Here is a 19,888-nt window from a genome sequence, read left to right on the forward strand (position 1 = left end):
CCATGTGAAGAGACGCAGCAGCTAGGGGAGCCTCCCGGCTGTGGACACCAGCACATGGCTCTCAAGACACAGCTTGGCCCGGCACACCAGGGGCGGGCCTGATCCCCAGTCTGGATGATATTAACTCAAACAGGATGAAAACTCACAAACACTCTTTTGGGTGTAAGATCTGGGCTTTTTTTTTTAAAGACGGTTCATATGCCTTAAAAAGTATTCTCTCCAGATTATAAAAGGTTAGTTAAAATTGTTTAATAGGAACAATCTTGGACAAGCAGAAATAGCTTTGATTTGAAGAACTATAGCCACGTACAACTGGGAAGGCTCCACAGGGTGGTCGGATGGGACGGTCTGTACCTGGTCTAGAGACTCTGCATTAGACAGGTGACTGATGGACATTCTGCCCTTTCTCAAGGCACACGCCACTTCTGAAAACTGTCAGCTTTCCACACCGGCTATGATATTCAATTTACATTTAAAAATAGCTTTTCTTCTTCAGTGCAGTGGAAATGCCCAGAGACCAGTCACTGAAACCCCTCCCTAACACAGGTGCAGAACAGCTTTATTGATCTCTGGATTTGTCCAGTCATTCCGAATGTCATCCAGGTGGTTATCAAAATCCACGAGTGTTTCGTAGGACCGGCTGTCCAGGAGTGATGCCGAGATCCTCTGGGCCTCTGGCCAGTCTTCACAGTAATCACTATGAGATGAGACAGGAGAAGTCAGCCTCTTACTCAAAATGCGTGGCTTTTCCATAGAGCAAACAGGAAACCAGCCGCGTGCAGAGTGTAAAGGGAGCCAAGGGCGAACTCTAGCAAACACACACATCTAAACACATGAAGATGCATATAAAGAATATGAAACATGGAAGAGAGAAACTTCAAATCAAACTCTGAAAAAGCTGGAGGCAGATGACTGACTGCAAATAAACCAAACAAATGCCTGGGGAGCGGGTCTGGCTTAGGGAAAGGGGGCCTGGGAGTGGGAGGGGGAGTGACAGGTTGTCTGCACTGCTTAGAAACCCTGCAGGCTTGTCCTCCAGGGGCTAAGGAACACCCCTGACTTCTGTATGAGGTGTGCACACTTCTCTAGAGAACATGCTAGCTTAGAAACCCAGAAGACGGGGGTTAGCGTTCCCGTGGGAGCAGCGTGCCAGGATAGGACCCAGCACTCGGGCTACCCTGGGAACGGGCACTCACTAGTGCGGGTCTCTGCAGCGCCATTTGTTTTCGTGGTGTTCATACACATGGATCGTGGGGACCACACAGTCCATCGTGAACTTAGTGTTGTCTACCTGCAACGAGACAAAGGGTGCGCTCGTGAACAGAGCCAGGACCTCTGCGGCAGCCTGCAGGTCCCTCCCTGGGGCTCGCCCATGGGGGAGGTCTCCACAGGGATGGTCAGGGACGGGCTCAACACCGCCCACCACGGCAGAAACCCCGCCTCAGAGTGTACCCCACCACGGCCCAGCTACACCGTGCATCACGTGGGAGAAACACTAAGTACTTGACTGCTTTCTCACAAACTCGAAGCTTCCAAAACGTTACTCTGCCTTCCCTGTTAGAATTCCATCTGAACTGAGAGGAACAGGGCTCCTGACATAAGCTATTTCCCTCCTTGCTCCCTCAGCTATGCTGGTTAACCTAATTCAATACGTCTCACACTCGAATGTACATTGAAATCATCTGGAAGCTTATGGAGACACAGATTCCTAGGCCCCTAGACTATGCATTTCCAACAGATTCCCAGGTGGTACTGATACTCTCAGCATAGGGATCCCACTTTGAGACCCGCTGGAACTGAATGACCCCCCCCACCTCTGGATACCCATGTGCCATGACTGCAGCAGGCCTGACTCAGCAACTTTAAGCCTGCAGTTGGGAGAAGGCGGCCGAAGGAGGCCATAGTCTGATGAAGTAAGTACCTGCAGAAAGGAAACTGCTCACAGACAAAGCTGCCCGTCAGTAAGAGGCTGCTCAGCAGCTGTCCCCATACACAGGACTCTGGAGCGAGCGACAGTGACTCACCATAATGAGAGCCGAGTCACTGAAGCCCTCGGCAATTCTGGAGGCCACCTTTTCTGCTACCTGGTTTGGACTGCGAGAGAAGAACCAGAGAGGTTACCAAGTTTTAGTTGACGCTGGGCAACACTATCTGCCTGTGGCAGAGTAAACAGCAATGACACAAAGACCAACAGCACCAGTAAGCCACCCCCCCATGTGGGGTTACACCCATTTAAGTAGCTTTTGGGGACTGTGATCCCGCTGCAGTGACGTGTTGAGGACTGTGTGGAGCTCAGGGCAGAGCAGGGGCCCTTGTCTTTTTGTGCATCTTTCCCTCTGTACAATCAGTCTCAGCTTTCTGAAGCAGGGACTGAACCAGAAACAAACACACTATACAGTTACGATCCTTTCATTGTGACTGAGGTGAAAAAAGCAGGCTTAATGCTTTATAAAAATAAATTTAGCCAAGTATTCTATTTTTACCTTCAAAATTGAAAATTTACAGAGGTGTGTGATTATCTGCAGCATCATATTAAGAAAAATGAAACACAAAACAATATAATAGAGAAAGTGCCCCAGGGATTCTCATCCCCCGGTCACCCTGGAAGGCCCTTACAGTGACAGCAGGGCTGCACAGGTGTCTCAGGGCCGAGGTCCCGAAGCCACGGCTCATCTGTCCACACCCTCCCGGAGGCTCCTCTGTCACGCCCGTGGCTGGAGTGCCTCCTGCTCCCGCTGTCAGAGCCCCCACACCACCCTCACTGCACGGGCTCCGGGACCTGCACTACAGTCCTGGGTTTCAATGTCTTTCAAGCTCAGTGCAGCAACTTGAGGGCAAGGGCCAGAAGTCCGTGGCTCAGCTCAGCAGAGAGCTTGGCCTGGGGCAGGGAGTCACACCCTGGCAGCTTCCTTCGTGTAATAAGACCAAGACTGACACAGGCCGTGAACAGGCTCCAGCTCATCAACACAGAGAGGTAGGTGGACTCGAAGGAGGGGCTGGTAAGAGACACAATGAGGAGAAACCAGAGGCATGCATGGACACAGGGACCAAACAGTCAGAGATATCTTGGGAAAAGCTGAAGAATCAGGGATCAGAGAGCAGCTCTGCATGTCGTCCATGGAGAGGCTGACACAGAAGCTGTTGAGCCCTCGCTGGGGACCCTGTCGCCCTCAGTCCCGACTGGGCCCAGTCCTCTAGGATAAAACAGTTCACATCTCTGGAAGTGCTCTATCGGCTTACTGTGTTATTTCCCCCAATGCTACTGAGTCCTACCACTTGCCTATGCTGGGCAAGTGGACACGACTCCAGGAGGCATTTGGCCTGGGGCCCTTCACTGCACCCCCTAACTGCCTGGCCATATGAGGAAAGCTGCAGGGTGACCCGGCTCGTGCCTCTGGCTGCTCGGGGTGCTGACTCCTCTGGGACTCTCTCTGTGAGGTCACATCAGGCTGGTTGCTAGCTGTATCTCTTGACCAAAGGACACTCTTCTTCTCGGGGGGCGGGGTGGGGGGGGAACTCCCTGACCTGACCTGTCTTCATTCCTTCAGGCAGGGCAGGTGCCAGCTTTTGTCATCAGCTCTGGGTAACTGCACCACCCTCCTTTCTCTGACATACGCTTCACACCTCTGGAAACAACCAGCTTATTAAGCCCACCTCAAATTACCCTAATGTCAGGATGTCATCAGTTTTTCTGCTAGGACATTGACGCAGAAACAAAGCAAAGATCTCCGCTTTGCTCATTAGTGAGAACCACCGTGGGCCAACTAGCTGGATAAAAGAAAACAAGACCTACTATATGGGAGAAGTAGGAAGCACCATGTTTTCGTCAAAGTAGCAGACCCAAAGAACACCAAACCTAAAAGTTGCTTTTTTTTTTTTTTAACCCCAAAAGAGAGTGGAGTGCTTGCCTGGTGTTCTGTCCTACATCAATCCCAGCTTGGGAATGGGAAGCAAGGCGCAGCTGAGCGGGGGCTGAACAGGAGGCCCTGGACTGTTGCTTTCGTTCTAAGAATTCCTTTTAAGCAAAATAAAGACAACACAGGACAGAATCCCAACGTTCATATAAGTGTTTGGAATGACCCGTACCCCAGTCCTCCTGGAATACTATCAACAGCACGGAGGGGCTCTGTTCCCACACACTGCACCCCAATACCCCTGGAGTACTATGAACAAGCAGGGAGGGACACTCTTCTTACAGATTCTGCACCCGGAACTCACTGAGGGAGCCCACTGAGGGTTTCGCATGGATATACCTGGCATCCTTTACTCGTTCATTAGCTTGATAATAACCAGCAATCACGTAGCTATTATCTTTGCACCACGAATCAATCTGAAAAGAGAACAAAATTTGGGAAGAAAAGGTGAATGCTTTTCCCTTAAACATCAAGTCTCAATAAACAGAGGAACCCCCCTCCCTCAACCAAATGCTGGGACAAGACAAACAGAAATCATGTATCCCCCTCCCTACAAGAAGGAAATGGGGGAGTTTCCTGGTGGCCTTTGTTGTTTAATCGCTAAGTCATGTCCTAGTCTTTGCGACCCCCATGGACTGTAGCCCACCAGGCTTTTCTGTCCATGGGATTTCTAAGATTCTGGACTTTCACTGCTATACTCCAGGTTCAGTCCTCGGTTGGGGAACTGAGATCCCACCAAATTATGGTGGTGATATGGTCACCAAAAAAAAAAAAACAATAACAAAAAACCCACACCAGGGACTTCTCCGCTGGTCCGGTGGTTAAGAATCTGCCTTGCAATGAAGAGGATGCAGGTTTGATCCCTGGTCAGGGAACTAAGATCCCACATGCCTTAGGGCAGCTAAGCTCATGTGCTGCAAAAGAAGATCCCACGTGATACAACCAAAGTCCCACGTGCCCCAAATAAGACCCCACACAGCCAAATGAATAAATAAAAATTAAAAAAAAAAAAAAAAAACCCACACCAAATGGGTGTATGGGTATTCAGGGGAAAGAAGGCCACCGCAGTTAAGCTTTTCCACAGTCCATAGGAGGTCAGAGAAAGCAAAGAAGAGCGTAGGCTCCCCCTCTCTCGGAGGTGGGGTGTCTTCCCACAGAGAAGGAGCCTGCAATGGTCGGGAGAGGTGAGGCTGGACGCTAGGAATGACCTCCTCCCCCAGTCCCAGCAGAAGGCTCCAGAGAGACACATAATAAATGGGTGCAGTGCCATGCATGAGGGGGAACCAGTGTTACCCACTTTCTCTGACATAATGAAGCACTGAGGCCTTCTGAGGCTTGAATAAGCCTTCAGAGAGTTAAAATCAATCCTTCACAGATAGCAAACTAAAGAGCTCAGAGAGGGTCTAAACTTGTGCAGCCAGAAAAGAGGCAGTATGGGAATCTGAATCTCTTTCAAAGTCAAGTCCTTCAATACTGTTATTTCAGTATTCCTTGCAATACACTGTGAAAACCCCTTGTGCTGGGACGTGGGGTACAGAGGAGCACGCGTGCATGCACTCACATATTTCCCTGTGGCATGCTTTTAAATGGGAGCATGGCAGCAGATTTGCAAAGTTTTTTGTTTTACAATGCCACTCTTCTCTCATCAGATTTAGCATCCTGCAGGTCTAATGCTATTATTAAAAACAACAAAAGGTCGTCCTGTTTTGCTGTAATGGAATTTTAATAATACACTGCAGGAAATTCTATTCTCGGCTTACAAAAGAAGAGATACAATTGATCCTCAATTTTTTTCAAAGTGAATTAACTGGTTAAAAAGGGTTTCTTTTCTTTCTTTTCCCTTTTTAAACATAGCTCTATTCATTCTTTTTCTCAAATTCTGGTTTGGGACTCCAATAGTCTCCTTTATGACTAAAAGCAGATATTACAAAATAGTCACAGTCCAAGGTTCCCTGGCTAACACGAGGATTAGAATAGTAATTCTGGCCTCCTAAGAGCTCACAAATTACCATACTGGGTCAAAACCAAGGTTCAATGAACCAATTAGAGGTTTTGGTCATCCACCCAAGAGATGAGGGCTATGTCTCCAAAATATTTATAATGGCTCTTTCACTCTAACTTTGAGGCAAATTATTCCACAACTACTTATATTTTATTTCTATCACCTCTTAAAAGAATGAGTCTTGGAAATTCTACTGCTGCTTACAGCAGCAAAATTCTTTCATTTCTTTCTAAATTTACCTCCATGTGGTATCGAAGGGCATAGCCTAGTTCTAAAACCTGGCACTTGGTCCCATTTCCTGAACTCACACCCACCCACTGGCCCGCCCTTTGGTGTCACTCTCTCAGCCTTTGTTTCTGATTGAAGACTGGTCTCTTGAGGGCGTCCTCATGTAGGTGACCCTCACTTCTGCCCACCTCTGCGCCCCTCGCCTGGCTCTGTGGTGTTGGCTGCTCTTACATCCAGAGTCACAACTACAGAGTGTCCTGAGTCTGGTACAAACACTTAGTGGCGTTAACACAGCACAGATCTGTCTCACAGATCAGAAGTCTAAAATGAGTCTGTGGGGCTGACTCTTGGTGGAGACTCGAGGGGAGAATCTGCTCCCTGCCTTTTCCCACACAGAGAGGTCACCACATTCCTCAGGAGGTGGCTGTCTCACTCTGACCCCTGCTTCTGTTGTCAAAACTCTTTTTCTTTGACTCTTACCTCCACTGCCTCTTATGCGGACCCTTGTGATTATACTGGGTCCATCAGATAATCCAGGATAATCATTGCATTTCAAGATCCTTAACTTAATCTTATCTGCAGTCTCTTGTTCCATGTAAAGTTACCTGTCCAAGGGTCCAAGGACTCGGATGTGGACATCTTGGGGGGAGGGGCACTTTTTTTTTTGGCCTACCACAGCTACGTTTAATGCAAGGATAAGTTGATTATTTCCCACTGCCGCTGTCCTGCAGCAGGCTGCAGGGCGAGGCTTGGGGGTATCAGTTCCCTGACCAGACACTGAACTCAGGCCACAGCGGTGAGAGCACCAAACCCTAACACCAGGCCATAGGGAGCTCCCACAACACTCTTCAGTGAGCCGTCTGAGCTGCTCCCCAATCCTGCTCCTGGGCTGAAGGGAATGGTTTGGGATTCAGTCGCCAACAAACACACAGGGTCACCCTGTACTTGGGTTCAGACAGCAGAGAAGGCATCTGACAAGATGGTGGATTCTTCTAACAAACAAACGCACACCTCAACTGACACTTTACCTAAAAAGGGGTGAATTCCTGGACAAAACACTCTAAAGGCCTAGCCAAACTCCAGCAGAAAAATAACGTCATGACCTTATACTTCTAGTAGAACTCTTTGTTTTTTGTTTGTTTTTCTGGTTGCATCACATGGCTTGCAGAATCTTAGTTCCCTGGTCAGGGATTGAACCTGGGGCCCCGGCAGGGAAACCATCAAGTCCTAACTATTGGACCTCAGGGAACTCCTAGTAGAACTCTTTGAAGAGGCTGCTCCCAAAGTGAACCAGGTCACGAAAGCTCAGGCTTGGCTTTCGAAATCTTTCAGTGATTCAAATAAGAACCACCAAGTGAAGTCTGGATGGCTGTGGGCATGCACATCCACTGTCCAGAGAGACACCAGTGGCCACTAGTTGATGACTGGAGAACCAGCCATCAGAGTCCACAGAAGTAGCGTACACAGTTTCAGTGGAACCAGACTTCATCAGTGCGTGATGGAGCATATAAGAGTCAGTGTGTGGGGAAGGCAAGCAGTATGGACAGTCTGCTGCTTGGGGATGGGGCAGGTGGCTCTGGAGGGGTTTCAGAATCCTGCAGTCAGCCCAAACAGCTTGTTAACAAAAAACCCGAGTGGATTTAAGCGGCAGATTATACAGCAGGCAACTCACACCCTCCAAGTGGGGTTGCTGCTGCTGCTGCTAAGTCGCTTCAGACAACAGCCCACCAGGCCCCCCCCCCGCGATTCTCCAGGCAAGAACACTGGAGTGGGTTGCCATTTCCTTCTCCAATGCATAAAAGTGAAAAGTGAAAGTGAAGCCACTCAGCTGTGTCCGACTCTTAGTGACCCCATGGACTGCAGTCTACCAGGCTCCACCGTCCATGGGATTTTCCAGGCAAGAGTACTGGAGTGCTTTCTCAGCCAAGTGAGGCAGGACAAACCAAAAGAGCTGAGAAGCTGTCTGAACTGTTCTCAGTGAATTCGTTTCCGCTGCTTTGGTGTCCTCCTCCTGTGTTGCATCTTGTGAACAATCAAAATGAAAACATTCACGATGACACTCTGATACCTGGCAAGTGGCTTTGATACAAGGTCCAAATCCTGCATTCACTTATGCAGTTTCCTTTACTTTTCAGACGGAAAGAAGGACACTGTCACCTTGGCACAAGCCACCACCCTCTGTTCATGTCTTTCAGGCCTGCTCCCTTGAAGACATGCAGGAGAACTACTAAAGGCTTCGGGCCTACTCGTCCATTCCCAGCTAGGCTGACAAAGAAAGCAGTTTCTCTCAGCAAATTTGCTAGTGTCTGCATGAGCGAGGCACCTGGAGTTCTCATAACACTGCACGCACTTCCGTGACCACAGCCACAAAGCAGGCAAGGCAGGGCGCTGCTAAGTAAGTCACCCCAAGGAGGGTGCTGCTTCCATGCTGGTCACTCACAAGCTAGGGTGTCTGGGAGCCTCCCTGTCTGCAGCAACACCCATGCCCTGGAGTCTAAAACTAGAGGGGTCACCTAGTTTCACAGAGAAGAAAAAGATTCTCAAATCAGCAGCTGATTCTTCCACGAGGAGGAGCCGGCTTTGGAGGAAGAGCGCTGGTGATAAGGGGCCTGGGAACAGAGAGTGAAGGTCACGGGAAGAACTGAGAGGAGAGCCCAGAGCAGCCAGCTCCCCCTCCCAGGAGGAAGTAGGGGCCTGAGCCGAGAGCCAGAGGGGCGGTGGCCTGTGCAGATGAGCAGAGAGAAGACACACATGGGGGCAGCAGAAGGAATCCCAGGTCCAAGTCAAGAAGTCATCCGAGCAGAAGGTACCGACAAGCAGCTCCCAGCACTAGGAAATCACAGTGGGGTGTGTGTGTTTGGCGGGGAGGGGAGGACAAAGAGGGCTTACGGAAACAGCAGCTTTATGCTAATTTCCTTACTGACATTTTATGGGTTTTTGCTATTAGAAATAATTCCATCACTACTTACGTCAAAGGGTTGCAAGGATAAATTAAGATAACAGGCCTAAGTACTTAAAAAAAATAGAAAGCTCCCAGAAATGCAAGGATTTTTTTTTAATGGAAAATTATAATGAAAAGCCTTGCAAAGGAATTTGATGCTGCCCTTTGATGGACAGCATACCAAGTCAGTCTTTCCCACTTATCAAAAATAACTCAATACAAAACTCCCTGAATAGAAACAAGCTATCAGAATTAGGTCTCCTGTATAGTTTTATGGATTTAGATGCTTTATTAAAACATTTTCTACAGCGATAAACTATGGCTGAGATTTTTCATTGCCTTCAGGTTATAAAGTTGCTAAGACAAAACCTGAATGATATAAACTTAAATATCTTAACAGTAACACAAAAACTTGTAGATGGTTTCAAATGGCAATTTTTTCTTTATAACTTTATTCTGAAAGTTATTTAATTTGTACTCAATTGACATTGCTCTCCTACTTGTTAAATGCTGAGTCTATGATTCAAAGTTTTGATCAATATAACAAAAGTGAGCACAAACCACCACACTGCTTGGCAAGGACAGACATTCAGACAGTTTTTACTGTCTGAAAAGAAGCTAAGTGCAGAAAACCTAGTTTGCACTTAATTCTGTTGGACAGGAGACTCCAACACTGAAGGGCACATTTGGGGAAATGCCGGAAGGTGCGTCTGGAGTACAGATGCAGTGGTACAGAGAGAGCAGTGTCCCGGAATGATTTCTACGATGAATCTGTCCACCGCTTACCTCTTTCTCTGTCTGGTCCCTTTATACTCTACCTTCTAGCTCATCTCTGGGTTTTCACCTGGTCCCTCTGCCCCCCTCCTGCAGCCTTGCTCCTTGGGCCACCACTTGCATGTCCCTTTTTCTGGGTAGCCTGCCCTCCCCGACTCTGCCAGCCTGGGTCAGTGGACCGCCCCACTCCACCCATATGGCACTTATTCTTCAGTATGTACTTGTCTGCCTGGTACAAGTTCAACCACTACGCACGTACTGTATTTGATCCATAGCAATATCCTTCCCCCCAGCACAGGCTTGGCTGTACTGGAGAGGTGCATTAGTACTACTGGTCAACTGAGTTCCCTTCGAGTGACTGGACTTCACATAGCCAATCACCACACAGTTCTCTTGATAGAATAATCAAGACAGGGAGCTGAAAAGACTTGCATTAAAACAGACACAGGCATACCCCAGGAACACACTGATACCAACAGCACGTTTCTTCAGGAGCTAAAATGGTTGATTCTATACACATCATCTACTTTCTATGTTCTGCCCCACGATGATAGGAAAAAATTCACACAATGACTCAGTTTAACAGGTACTCAAAGATGTGCCCAGTAAGCCTAGGCAAGGACCACTGGTCTAAAGATACTTCCTGCTTATCTGTCATAATTAGGCAATTTACAAAATGGATTCATTTTACTCCTTGGGATGTAGAGAGAAAGGATTTCTACTACTCTTCTCAAACTTGCATGAATCAACTAATTCTCTTTCAGTATCATAGACATATTCAACCCAGGTAGGTCTGAGCCTACTCCTCCCTAAGGTTTTAACTCCAATTTATAGGTGGTCTTTTTTCCTTCACCGGTCACCATACCTCAACAGCTACAGCCTAGAATTTAATAACCAGTCGGTCTGTTCCTATGCCACACCTTTTCCCATCGTACTTCAAAAAAACCAGTCGTGAGCAGACCCACAGAAGTGTGCGGGATGGAAAGCAAGCCTGCTCTGGCTTTCAAATTCCACACAAAGTCTTCAGCTTTTAAAACCATGGGTGCATTCCAGATGTCACTAAAGAGGACAGACAAGGTTTTGTTCACGGAGCGCTCGACGCCGCCTTTCTAACCGTGGGTCCACCCTAGGTGTCCCGGGGCAGTGACGTGGGAAGAACCGCGCCTTCACACCTACGGCAGACACGGATCCGGCCCCGCGACGGTGCGCGCAAGCCCGACGGCAACGTCCAAACTCTCCGCTACTCAAAATTCCAAATACAGACGCTCGGTTAACAGCGGCTTGTTTCTATAAGGGCTACCGGTATGAGTAAATCGGTGCCTTTTCCGTCGCCTAAGGCGTTCTAAAAACACCCGGGACGACTGAGGTCGCCCCTTCGGCCGCTGCAACGACGAGCTGCCTGTCATCTGAGGGGCGCTTGCTAAGTGCGTGCAGGCAAAAACCAACGCGCCCTCGCGGGTCGTCCGTTCACGGTCACGGCGAACTCGGCGGTGCTGGGTCCAGACTCCGGCTGGACCACCCTGAGCTTCTAGCCGGGACGGCTCGGAAGCCGACTGTCAGCCCGTCTCCTGTCTCGCTAATTCCGAGGCAAGTCCCTTCCCGCGCTTACCAGGGTGAGGGCCACCTCCAGCATGGGGGCGAGGGCCAGGGTGCCATGGAAGAGGGGGATACAGTCCACGAAGAGGGTGTGGTGGGCGCCCGGGCCTCCCAGGGGCAGGTGCTCCTTGCGCGGCTTCTGCTTCTCGGCCACGAGCAGTCCGTTGACCGCGCAGTGTGGGTACTTCGCGCCGTGCAGCACCATCTTGCAGTAGGCCTGGGTGGTCAGCTTCACCCCGGGCATGCTGAGCCCGGGAGGGCCCCGGAGGCCCGGCGCCGGCGGAGGCCTGGATCCGCTTCCCGGCCGCGCGGCGCCTCAGAGGAGAAGCAGGACGAGGCGGCGGCTCCCTGGCGCGGCCCCGCGGCTGGCGAGGGCCCCTAACGGGCCCAGCCCCGCTCGAGCTCCGCTTCTCAGACGCCGGCTAACCACCAGGGAGAGGCCGACGCGGCCACCTTAAGACTCCACTCGCGCTTCTCGCCGGGCGCCGCCGGAAAGCGGACGTCCAGTAGCCGCCGGAAAGCCGCCCAGTCCGGCGTTTTACGACGTTTGCCGCTTGACCTACTTCCGGTCCTGTGACCTCCCGCTCGCTCGGGCGCGGAGTGGAGTCCTCCTCGATCCCGTGGTGCTCCGCGGCTCGGCCTCGCTCTCTTCCGGTCGCGGGCAGCCGAGCCGTAGAGGGCGGTCGCGGCGGGCACGGTGGGCAGCGGCTGGTCGTTGGCGGCAGGTGAGGCGGGCGGTGGCCGGTCCGCGCCGCGAGGCTGAGAAGGGTCGGGCGCTGGGAGCCCTCGGGCCTACGTACCCGCGGCCGGGCGCCCACAAGGAACTGACGACTGGGCCTCCGTCCCAGTGACATTGAGGCCGGCCCTTGGGGGCTCCGGGCTCGGAAGCCGCCTGGTCGCTGCTTATGTGACGCCTGGAAGCATCCGGCCGGTCTCCATCTGTCCTTCCGCAGCCGCGGGCTGACTGCGGCTCTGACCTTGGAGTGCCCGCTGGTCGAGGGCGAGGGCCTGAGGGCAGGTCGCCTCGCGGGCTCCCGGCCGCCCCTCCCGACGGTGCTGCGCCACCGCTTGGGGTGTAACGGGGCTCCGAGGGAGGCGCCCCGCTTCCCGGCCTGTTGGACGCTGGGCACCCGCTCTGGCGCAGGCCAGGCCAGGGAGAAAAGGGAAACGGAGGCGAGTTCGGCCCTGACGTCATGCTTCTGTTTATTCTGCTTCTAGTGGGCTGCTTTCTGAATGCGTTCGGGATCTTTTTCATCGTCAGCAGCCCCCTGAACGGTCCAGTTTTAAGGGAGGGGCAAATAGGGGAGGTAGGCCTGACCCAGAAAAGACCCAAGCGAGAGGTGTGTTATCCCGGTCATTCGTTGTCTTGCAGGGATTGAAAGTGGACCAGGCCGCTTTTGCATCCTTTCCCCTTCATTTCCGCTTCCAAACCGGGCCACATATTAGGTCCGTAACCATGTAATGAATGCGGTGCGTGTGTCTTAGTTACTTGAAACGGTTTACCTTTTCCTTCTAGTAGGTGGAGCCCATTACTGGCAGCACAATCTCCTGAAACTATTTTTTTCCCCTCTTTGTTTTTTAAGCTGATTTTTTAAAAAAGAAAAACCCCTCAAACCAGTTTTCTACGAATCGCCTAAAGTGTATATATGGCAGTTGGTTTATAACAGAGCTCCGTTAAAACATGCTGTCTGCTGAGAGGGAAAAAAAGCCTTCATCTTAGGTTTTTTAAAAAATTCATAGTAATGAAGATCCGGTCACTTATGTTGGGGAGAAGAAGAAACAAAAGAATTGCATTGACTTCCAGAATGCACTGGGGCAAAAAGAAGAATCATTCCTAATAGGTGCTTATCCTTGTTCATAGTGAAGATACATTTTTATTTTTCAGAATGTTGGCGACCAGAGTATTTAGCCTGATTGGCAGACGTGCATTTTCCACGTCGGTGTGTGTTCGGGCCCATGGTAAGTATAATTTTTCTTTTTGCTCTGCTGCTCATAAGGCCCTGTGCTAGTTTCAGACATGGAGAGCTTTGATCCTGATCACGTTTTGTTGAGGAATTTAAAGGGAGATACATACAGTTTAATGGTGCCTAGTTCAGATTAATGAGTTTTAATGAATTCTAGTCTGAGTCTTCGCTTTTACTGATTTTTCTCCCCTTTCCTTCCCTTCTCATCTTTTCAGGTTCAAGTTCCACACCTTTTAAGAGATCCACACTATACCTGACTTTATTGTTCCATACCTCCCACCCCACCCCCACCCCAAACTTCTAGCCACTTAACTTGAATGCTATTTGAATTATTGGGACAGTGGACGGGAAGGAGCTTGGACTTCCTAACCTGAACTGGGTTTAATCTCATTTCTACCTTGTACTTGCTCAAGTTTAGGAACCTGTTCTCTCACCTGAAATGTACTTAAAGAACCTAGTTCAGAGCCTGGCACATAGCAAGTTGAGTTTTGCATTTATCAAGCATCTCTTTGTAGCTGTCAGTGTTAGACACTTAGAATAAAGGAATGTGAGATTCAGGATTACTCCACAGAATGTCGGCAATCTGGAGAGAAAAGATACATGAAGGCAGTGTTTCAGTGAGAGATGGGCTCGGAGGAGAAGCATTTAGCCTGGCCTGAGGTACAGGGCGGGGTTTCTGGAGGGGAGGCCTTGCTCAGCTGAAGGGCTGGTGGGGTTCCCTCACACTCAAGAGCGGAGTGGCATTCCAGGCAGAGGGAAAGCCAGCAGAAGGAGGAAATGGGAATGAATCATTGTGACAGATTGTGTTACTGGGGAGTCAAGTGCAAGGCTCGAGTGATGGGTGATGAAGTTGAGAGCAAGACTCATGTATTCAGGTACTCAGGAGCTTTTGTCTGAGCTGCTTTATGTGATTTTCTTTCCTTGATGTTATGTCCTTTAATTGGTGATACTTGGGTGTTATATTTGTGTATGTCCTTTATATTGCTCAGGATGACAGACTCTTAAAAAAGATAATTTTAGTAAAAGCATTATTGAAATGTTATTTAAATTAGTAGATAATAAAAAATTTAGTTGTTAATACATGCAGAAAGAAACACTCCTTCACTAAAAGCCTAGGAAGTCACTTAGGTCGAAGATTACCTTTTGTTTCCATTTTGGTTTTGCTAATGTATTTCCTTAGCTTTTTGTTTGTTTAGTTTAGTTTGAAGTATAATTTACAGAAAGGAAAGTTTATCTTTTCTAGATGTTATGTTTCTCTGGATTTTGATAAACTTATTCAACTGTGTGACAGTGACTCCACTCAGGACATGGAACACTTCCATCACCCCTCAAGGTCCCTTCATGTCCCTTTGGTCGTTCTGGTCTTCTGCGAGAAGGCAACTTCTGTCTCCTTCAGGGGCACTGACTGGGGCTTATTCTTAGATATTGCTTTTGGCATAGGAAGTCAGATCTAGTTGGTCCCTACTTGAAGCCACCTGCTGGCTCCTCATGCCTGTAGTAACATCAGCCCACGGCCCCACTGGCCTCATCACATCAGACTCACAAAGGCAGAGAGCAGCCCGACCAGCCCTCCCCAGTGGCTCGCTCCCTGTCCCACTGGTGTTTTGTTTCTCAGATGCGCCAGGCCGGCTCCTCCTGCCTCAGTTCCAGAGGTGTAGATGGTGCTTCCTTTGAGTCGTCACCCTCCGTGCAGTTGTAATTTTACAGGAAGATAGGCCCTGCCTGGCCCTGTGTGCTTCCTTAGAGGCTGTGGGTTTGTGGGTAGTTTGGGGGCGTTTGCCTCTTGGAGCGCGAGCTTTTGGACGCAGGGACCTGCTGGACTTATTCATTGCCGCTTCTCGAGCACACGGTAAGCAGGTGGAGGAAACTGCTGTCTCTCAGATGAGTCTCGTCCTTTTATTCTAAAGTTCTGGTTGTGTAAGTCATACATGAACTGATTCTCCACATAGAATAGCCATTGGGAGCCCCCATTGGCAGTTTGGTTGTTTGTGTGGTGACACGTCTGATTGAGAGAGGAGCTCAGATTCACCGGATATCATCAGCAGAGGCCCCCATATCCATCCAGATCTAGGATAGAAATGATAAAACCTTCACTGGGTTACAAAATCTTTGCTTTTCTCTCCTTTTAAAAGGAATGTTTGGTGTGTTAACGCTTATGTGTCTGTGGGGGGGCCTCCCCCAGTCCTCCATTTACTAGGGAACCAGGCTAAAAGTCTTGACGAGCCCTTGGCAGCAGTGAGGTCATGAATTAGTCATTCTTTTTCTAGAAAATGCAATTTTGTGCTTGGGATGCTTGAAGGTTATATGCATTTGCATCTTGATAACAGTTTTATTAAGATGTATTTCCCATAACACCCTGACACATTAAAGGCTACACTTCAGCAGTTTTCAGTACATTTGCTGAGTTGTGCCATTATCCTGTAATCAACTTGAGAACATTCTCATCACCCTAATTAACATCTATTTTTTTTACATCTATTTTTAATAACTCGTGTAAGCTGAGTGCTTTTTAGTTCACTCATAATTTTAATAGAGTCTTAGAGTTTTAAAATTGGAAAGTTTTAAATGAAAACTTGTAAAATGAAAATTTTAGCCATTTCATCTCAGTCTCTTTCGGATAAGGTTGGGTAAGAATATATGAGTGTGCTAATCATAGATAGGCAAGGCACCAGTGAGCATTTGGAGAAATTTTACTGCTTTGTTTAAGGTGCAAGGTTTTCTTCCACTGTTGTTAACATGGTTTGGGAGATTTCAATCATTCAGACTAAGCTAATGGAGGTGAAGCATTTTTGCAGGACTTTATACCTCCAGATTCATTCCAAACACAGAATTTCCTTCAAATATAGGGTAGAATCAAATAGCTTTTTGCTGAGGGAAAACCTTAAAGTTTAAGATACTCGTTTTTTCCCTGCTTTTTGAACTTTCCCCCATTTTACTAGAGTGATACATTGGGTACACTCAATTTGAAGATGCTGAAATTTTTATCTTTTTGGGCAGAAGTCTCCATTTCATCCCCACTTTCCACTGATGACAGCTTGGGTTTACCTTGTGTTTAGTGGCATATTCATGTGAGTATCTACACATAACTTAGATTCTTTTTTTTTTTCCACATTCAAAAAGCACTCAGAGGATTTATTTGCTAGTCAAAGCTGTTCACAGAACCAAACAGTGACTATAAATTAAGTTTTTCCAAGGAGCTTCGCTTAGTGAAATTAGTTGACTCTGTAGGCAGAAACAGGTTAACAGAGGACATTTGCACCTTGGGAAGATATATCACTGATGAGGCATCCCTATATTTAATTATTTTAATGAGCATGTGACACTGTTAAGAAATAACCACAGAATCCTTCAAAACTTGTACACACCCACGTGCGTGTGCTCAGTTGCTAAGCTGTGTTTGACTCATCTGCAACCCCACAGACTGCAGCCCACCGCACTCCTCTGTCCGTGGGATTCTCCAGGCAAGAATCCTGGAGTGGGTTGCCATTCCCTTCTCCAGCTTAGATTCTTAAAAAGAAAATAGAACCCTGAAGGTGTTCTGTGACTTGGTGTGTACATGACTCTTCCCATTTTGAACTAGAACAGTACTTGGCATACAGTAGGCGCCCTGTAAACATTTGTTGAACAAGCCAAACGGCTCCATGACACACATTTCTACGGTTATTTGCTGCTTTGCAGTGCCACAGTAGCCACCTTTTCATGGCTTTCTTTCTGAACTTTGAACCCTTGTTTCTTTTATGAGTTTGATAGTGCTCTTCCCCGTTAGTTGGAGTTCCCTGTGGAAGGGCCTCCATTTAGTCCAGGCTCCAGTCAGTCCAGGGGACCTGAGTAGCTGTCCAACCTCTGTGAACCCTGGTAGTTGCAGGAAGTGCTCTCTTGTTGGCAGTGCCCCGGCAGGTTCCTGTTTTGGTGTGATGAACAGCGCTGCTGTTAGCATCTACCCTCCATCCTCACCTGCTCTCAGGGCCACATGGGGTGAGCCTGCCCCCATGTCACACGACCGTCCTGTGGCTGTTTGGAGTGGGGGTCACAGCCCCTAGGATGACTGAGGTTTTCAGGGTGCACATGCCTGGAGTGACTTCAGTTCTTAGAAGTACTGCCTTGTTTGTAATGGAACCTATGTGAATTTCAAATATTTGTCCAACGTGTTTTTTAGGAAGTGTTGTAAAGAGTGAAGATTTTGCTCTCCCTGGTTATGTGGACCGGCGTGACTACCCCTTGCCCGATGTGGCCCACGTCAAGAACCTGTCTGCCAGCCAGAAGGCCTTGAAGGAAAAGGAGAAGGCTTCCTGGAGCAGCCTCTCCATTGATGAGAAAGTTGAACGTGGGTATTGAAGGCACCACGGGCAGCCTGTGTCGCGCAAGAATTCTCCTGGTTCTGGGCTGGGCCTGGAGACCAGTGTGCTGGGGAGGGTGGGGGTGCTGTGCGTCTGTGGGGCTGTCCAGGGCCTTAGCTCTGCCAGCTGGCTGAACCCCCTCCCAGGCGCCTCTGTCCATGCTCGTGGGCTCTAGCCCCCAGGAGGAGCGGGAACAGGTGCAGAGGCACCCGAGCGGAACTTGGGATGGTGTACATGTGCGAGCAGTGCCTCTGTGCCTCTGCTCGGGGGAAGTACTGATGGAGGATCACTGACACACCATCAGGAAAAAGGCACATTAAATGGGCCCCGTGCCTTACTCTAAATAAGAATTTCAGGTTTTTTTTTCCACCCAGCACAAACTTCATGCATCTTCCTTTCCTTCCCCGCCACCCCCCCCCCCCCGAGTGTGAGCGGGTGTGTCAGGGCCTGAAGCCTGTGTTCCTCACTCCGTGTTCCACAGCACCCCCCCTTTGTTGTGGAGCTGTACCTCGAGGCGGGGGTCCTCTATGCCCGCAGCACTGTCCTTTCTCTCCTCAGTGTACCGCCTTAAGTTCAAGGAGAGTTTCGCCGAGATGAACAGGAGCACAAACGAGTGGAAGACAGTGGTGGGCGCGGCCATGTTCTTCATCGGTTTCACTGCGCTCCTCCTCATCTGGGAGAAGCACTATGGTGAGTGGGGCGGGGCCGTCACACAGACCGGCATTTCCATTCTGGGCTCCATCCTGGAGTGTTCACTGGCTTTGGGAGGCTGGCTCGCGTGAACTCAAGTGGTGTGGCCTGCAGCTGATTGATCCTGGATGGGCCATGCTTGGTTGTCCAGCCCAGCACGTTTCCGGTAGCTCATCTGCTCAGCGGTCAGGTGTCAGAAGGTGTGGTGGAGGTTAGACTGAGGAGGAGGAAACTCTTAACTTTCGGGGGGCTGTTTGGGCTGCAGGGACTGCAGCTCAGGTCACCAGAGGTCTGGGTCTGGAGACCTAGCAGTTTCTGCTCAGCCAGTGTCGGGGCTACCTGCTTGTTCTGGTGCTGCCTGTGCTGTGTTCCCTGTTCTGTGGGGTAGGTTGGCCCATTCTGAGAAGGGGTGGTCCTGTCCTTGCTGCCTGCGTGTGGATGCGGGTTGGTAACAGGACTGTGACTGTCTGCTCTTCATGAGTCGCCTTTGGTTCTGCTTGTGTTCTCCGCTTGCCCGTGTACCTGCTCTCTCTGTTCTGCACAGAAGACATTCTGCTTTAGCGTTGTGTTTTCGTGCTCACTTTTACGAACAGGGTGTAATTTGGAAATACCAAGTTGTCAGTGCACAGGGTTTGAAACCAGCATGTTTGTGTGGCTGTGGGTGTCGACTGGCCAATGACAGTGCTGATCAAGTTGCTAGTGAGATGGGGAAGACTTAACCTGTGTGACGTGTTGGCTTAGAAACACCTTGTCAAGACAGTGTCGCCTCACGACGTTGTTTTGGACTGTAGTGTATGGCCCGATCCCGCACACCTTTGAAGAGGAGTGGGTGGCCAAGCAGACCAAGAGGATGCTGGACATGAAGGTGGCCCCCATCCAGGGCTTCTCGGCCAAGTGGGACTACGACAAGAACGAGTGGAAGAAGTAAGGCCCCGCGGTTCCCGAGTCTGCACCTCCTCACCTGTCCGGTCACCTCCATGCAGCTCCGCATGTTCACTGGAAGCGCTGTGTCGCCGCACCAGTGCTAATAAACGTGCAGTTTACGTGAAGTCCTTGTGGTTGGTTCTTTGACGGTAACTGAATGAAGTGAAGCAGCACTTGACATACGGGAGGTTTCTCCCAAGCGTCTGTCAGTAGTCAGTACATTTTGGGCGTAAATGAACTGGCAAAAACAAATTGTATAAGGACTAGCATGTAAAAACTAAAAATACAGAGTCCTTGGCAAGAGGTTTTTATGAGAGTAAAATCCCATTACAGTAGCCAGACTGACAGATGTCCCTGCGGCCGCTTTTCTCCTGGAGCTGCCCTCTTCAGATTGCGGGTGTTGGTCGGAGTGTGTGACCACGAGGTTGAAAAGGGCAGGCCGAGTTCTGCGTCTCCTGCCTGATTTCCTGGCTGCGCGTCACCGTTTTCTCTAAGAAGCCACAGTGAAGCCAGCGCCG

General features: G+C 49.5%; 2 protein-coding genes across 2 annotated transcripts; one reads left to right on the top strand and one right to left on the bottom strand.

Annotated features, from left to right (window-relative positions):
* Nucleotides 1–224: 224 nt before the first annotated feature.
* On the bottom strand, nucleotides 225–12,033 carry EMC8 (ER membrane protein complex subunit 8). The gene is made up of 5 exons (XM_065925135.1): nucleotides 11,469–12,033; nucleotides 4,254–4,330; nucleotides 2,025–2,094; nucleotides 1,197–1,291; nucleotides 225–697 (listed from the first exon to the last, which is right to left on the bottom strand). The coding sequence occupies exons 1-5, from the start codon at nucleotides 11,697–11,699 to the stop codon at nucleotides 538–540; spliced, it is 633 nt and encodes a 210-aa protein (XP_065781207.1). The 5' UTR covers nucleotides 11,700–12,033; the 3' UTR covers nucleotides 225–537.
* A 12-nt stretch (nucleotides 12,034–12,045) lies between these two features.
* COX4I1 (cytochrome c oxidase subunit 4I1) lies at nucleotides 12,046–19,495 on the top strand. The gene is made up of 5 exons (XM_065925136.1): nucleotides 12,046–12,180; nucleotides 13,341–13,414; nucleotides 17,576–17,743; nucleotides 18,315–18,446; nucleotides 19,238–19,495. Exons 2-5 carry the CDS (start codon nucleotides 13,342–13,344, stop codon nucleotides 19,372–19,374), a joined length of 510 nt encoding a protein of 169 aa, XP_065781208.1. The 5' UTR covers nucleotides 12,046–12,180; nucleotide 13,341; the 3' UTR covers nucleotides 19,375–19,495.
* Nucleotides 19,496–19,888: the final 393 nt, after the last annotated feature.

The sequence above is a fragment of the Muntiacus reevesi genome, chromosome 2 (assembly GCF_963930625.1).
Source record: "Muntiacus reevesi chromosome 2, mMunRee1.1, whole genome shotgun sequence".
NCBI lineage: Eukaryota > Metazoa > Chordata > Mammalia > Artiodactyla > Cervidae > Muntiacus > Muntiacus reevesi.

Excerpts from the sequence above, each read along its gene's own strand:
- EMC8 (XM_065925135.1), bottom strand. The coding sequence starts at position 11,699 with ATGCCCGGGGTGAAGCTGACCACCCAGGCCTACTGCAAGATGGTGCTG. Across the intron at positions 2,095-4,253 it reads GAACGAGTAAAGGATGCCAG|TCCAAACCAGGTAGCAGAAA; the intron begins GTATATCCATGC and ends CTTCTCTCGCAG. Across the intron at positions 1,292-2,024 it reads GTGACTCGGCTCTCATTATG|GTAGACAACACTAAGTTCAC; the intron begins GTGAGTCACTGT and ends GTCTCGTTGCAG.
- COX4I1 (XM_065925136.1), top strand. The coding sequence starts at position 13,342 with ATGTTGGCGACCAGAGTATTTAGCCTGATTGGCAGACGTGCATTTTCC. Across the intron at positions 13,415-17,575 it reads GGTGTGTGTTCGGGCCCATG|GAAGTGTTGTAAAGAGTGAA; the intron begins GTAAGTATAATT and ends CGTGTTTTTTAG. Across the intron at positions 17,744-18,314 it reads CATTGATGAGAAAGTTGAAC|TGTACCGCCTTAAGTTCAAG; the intron begins GTGGGTATTGAA and ends TTCTCTCCTCAG.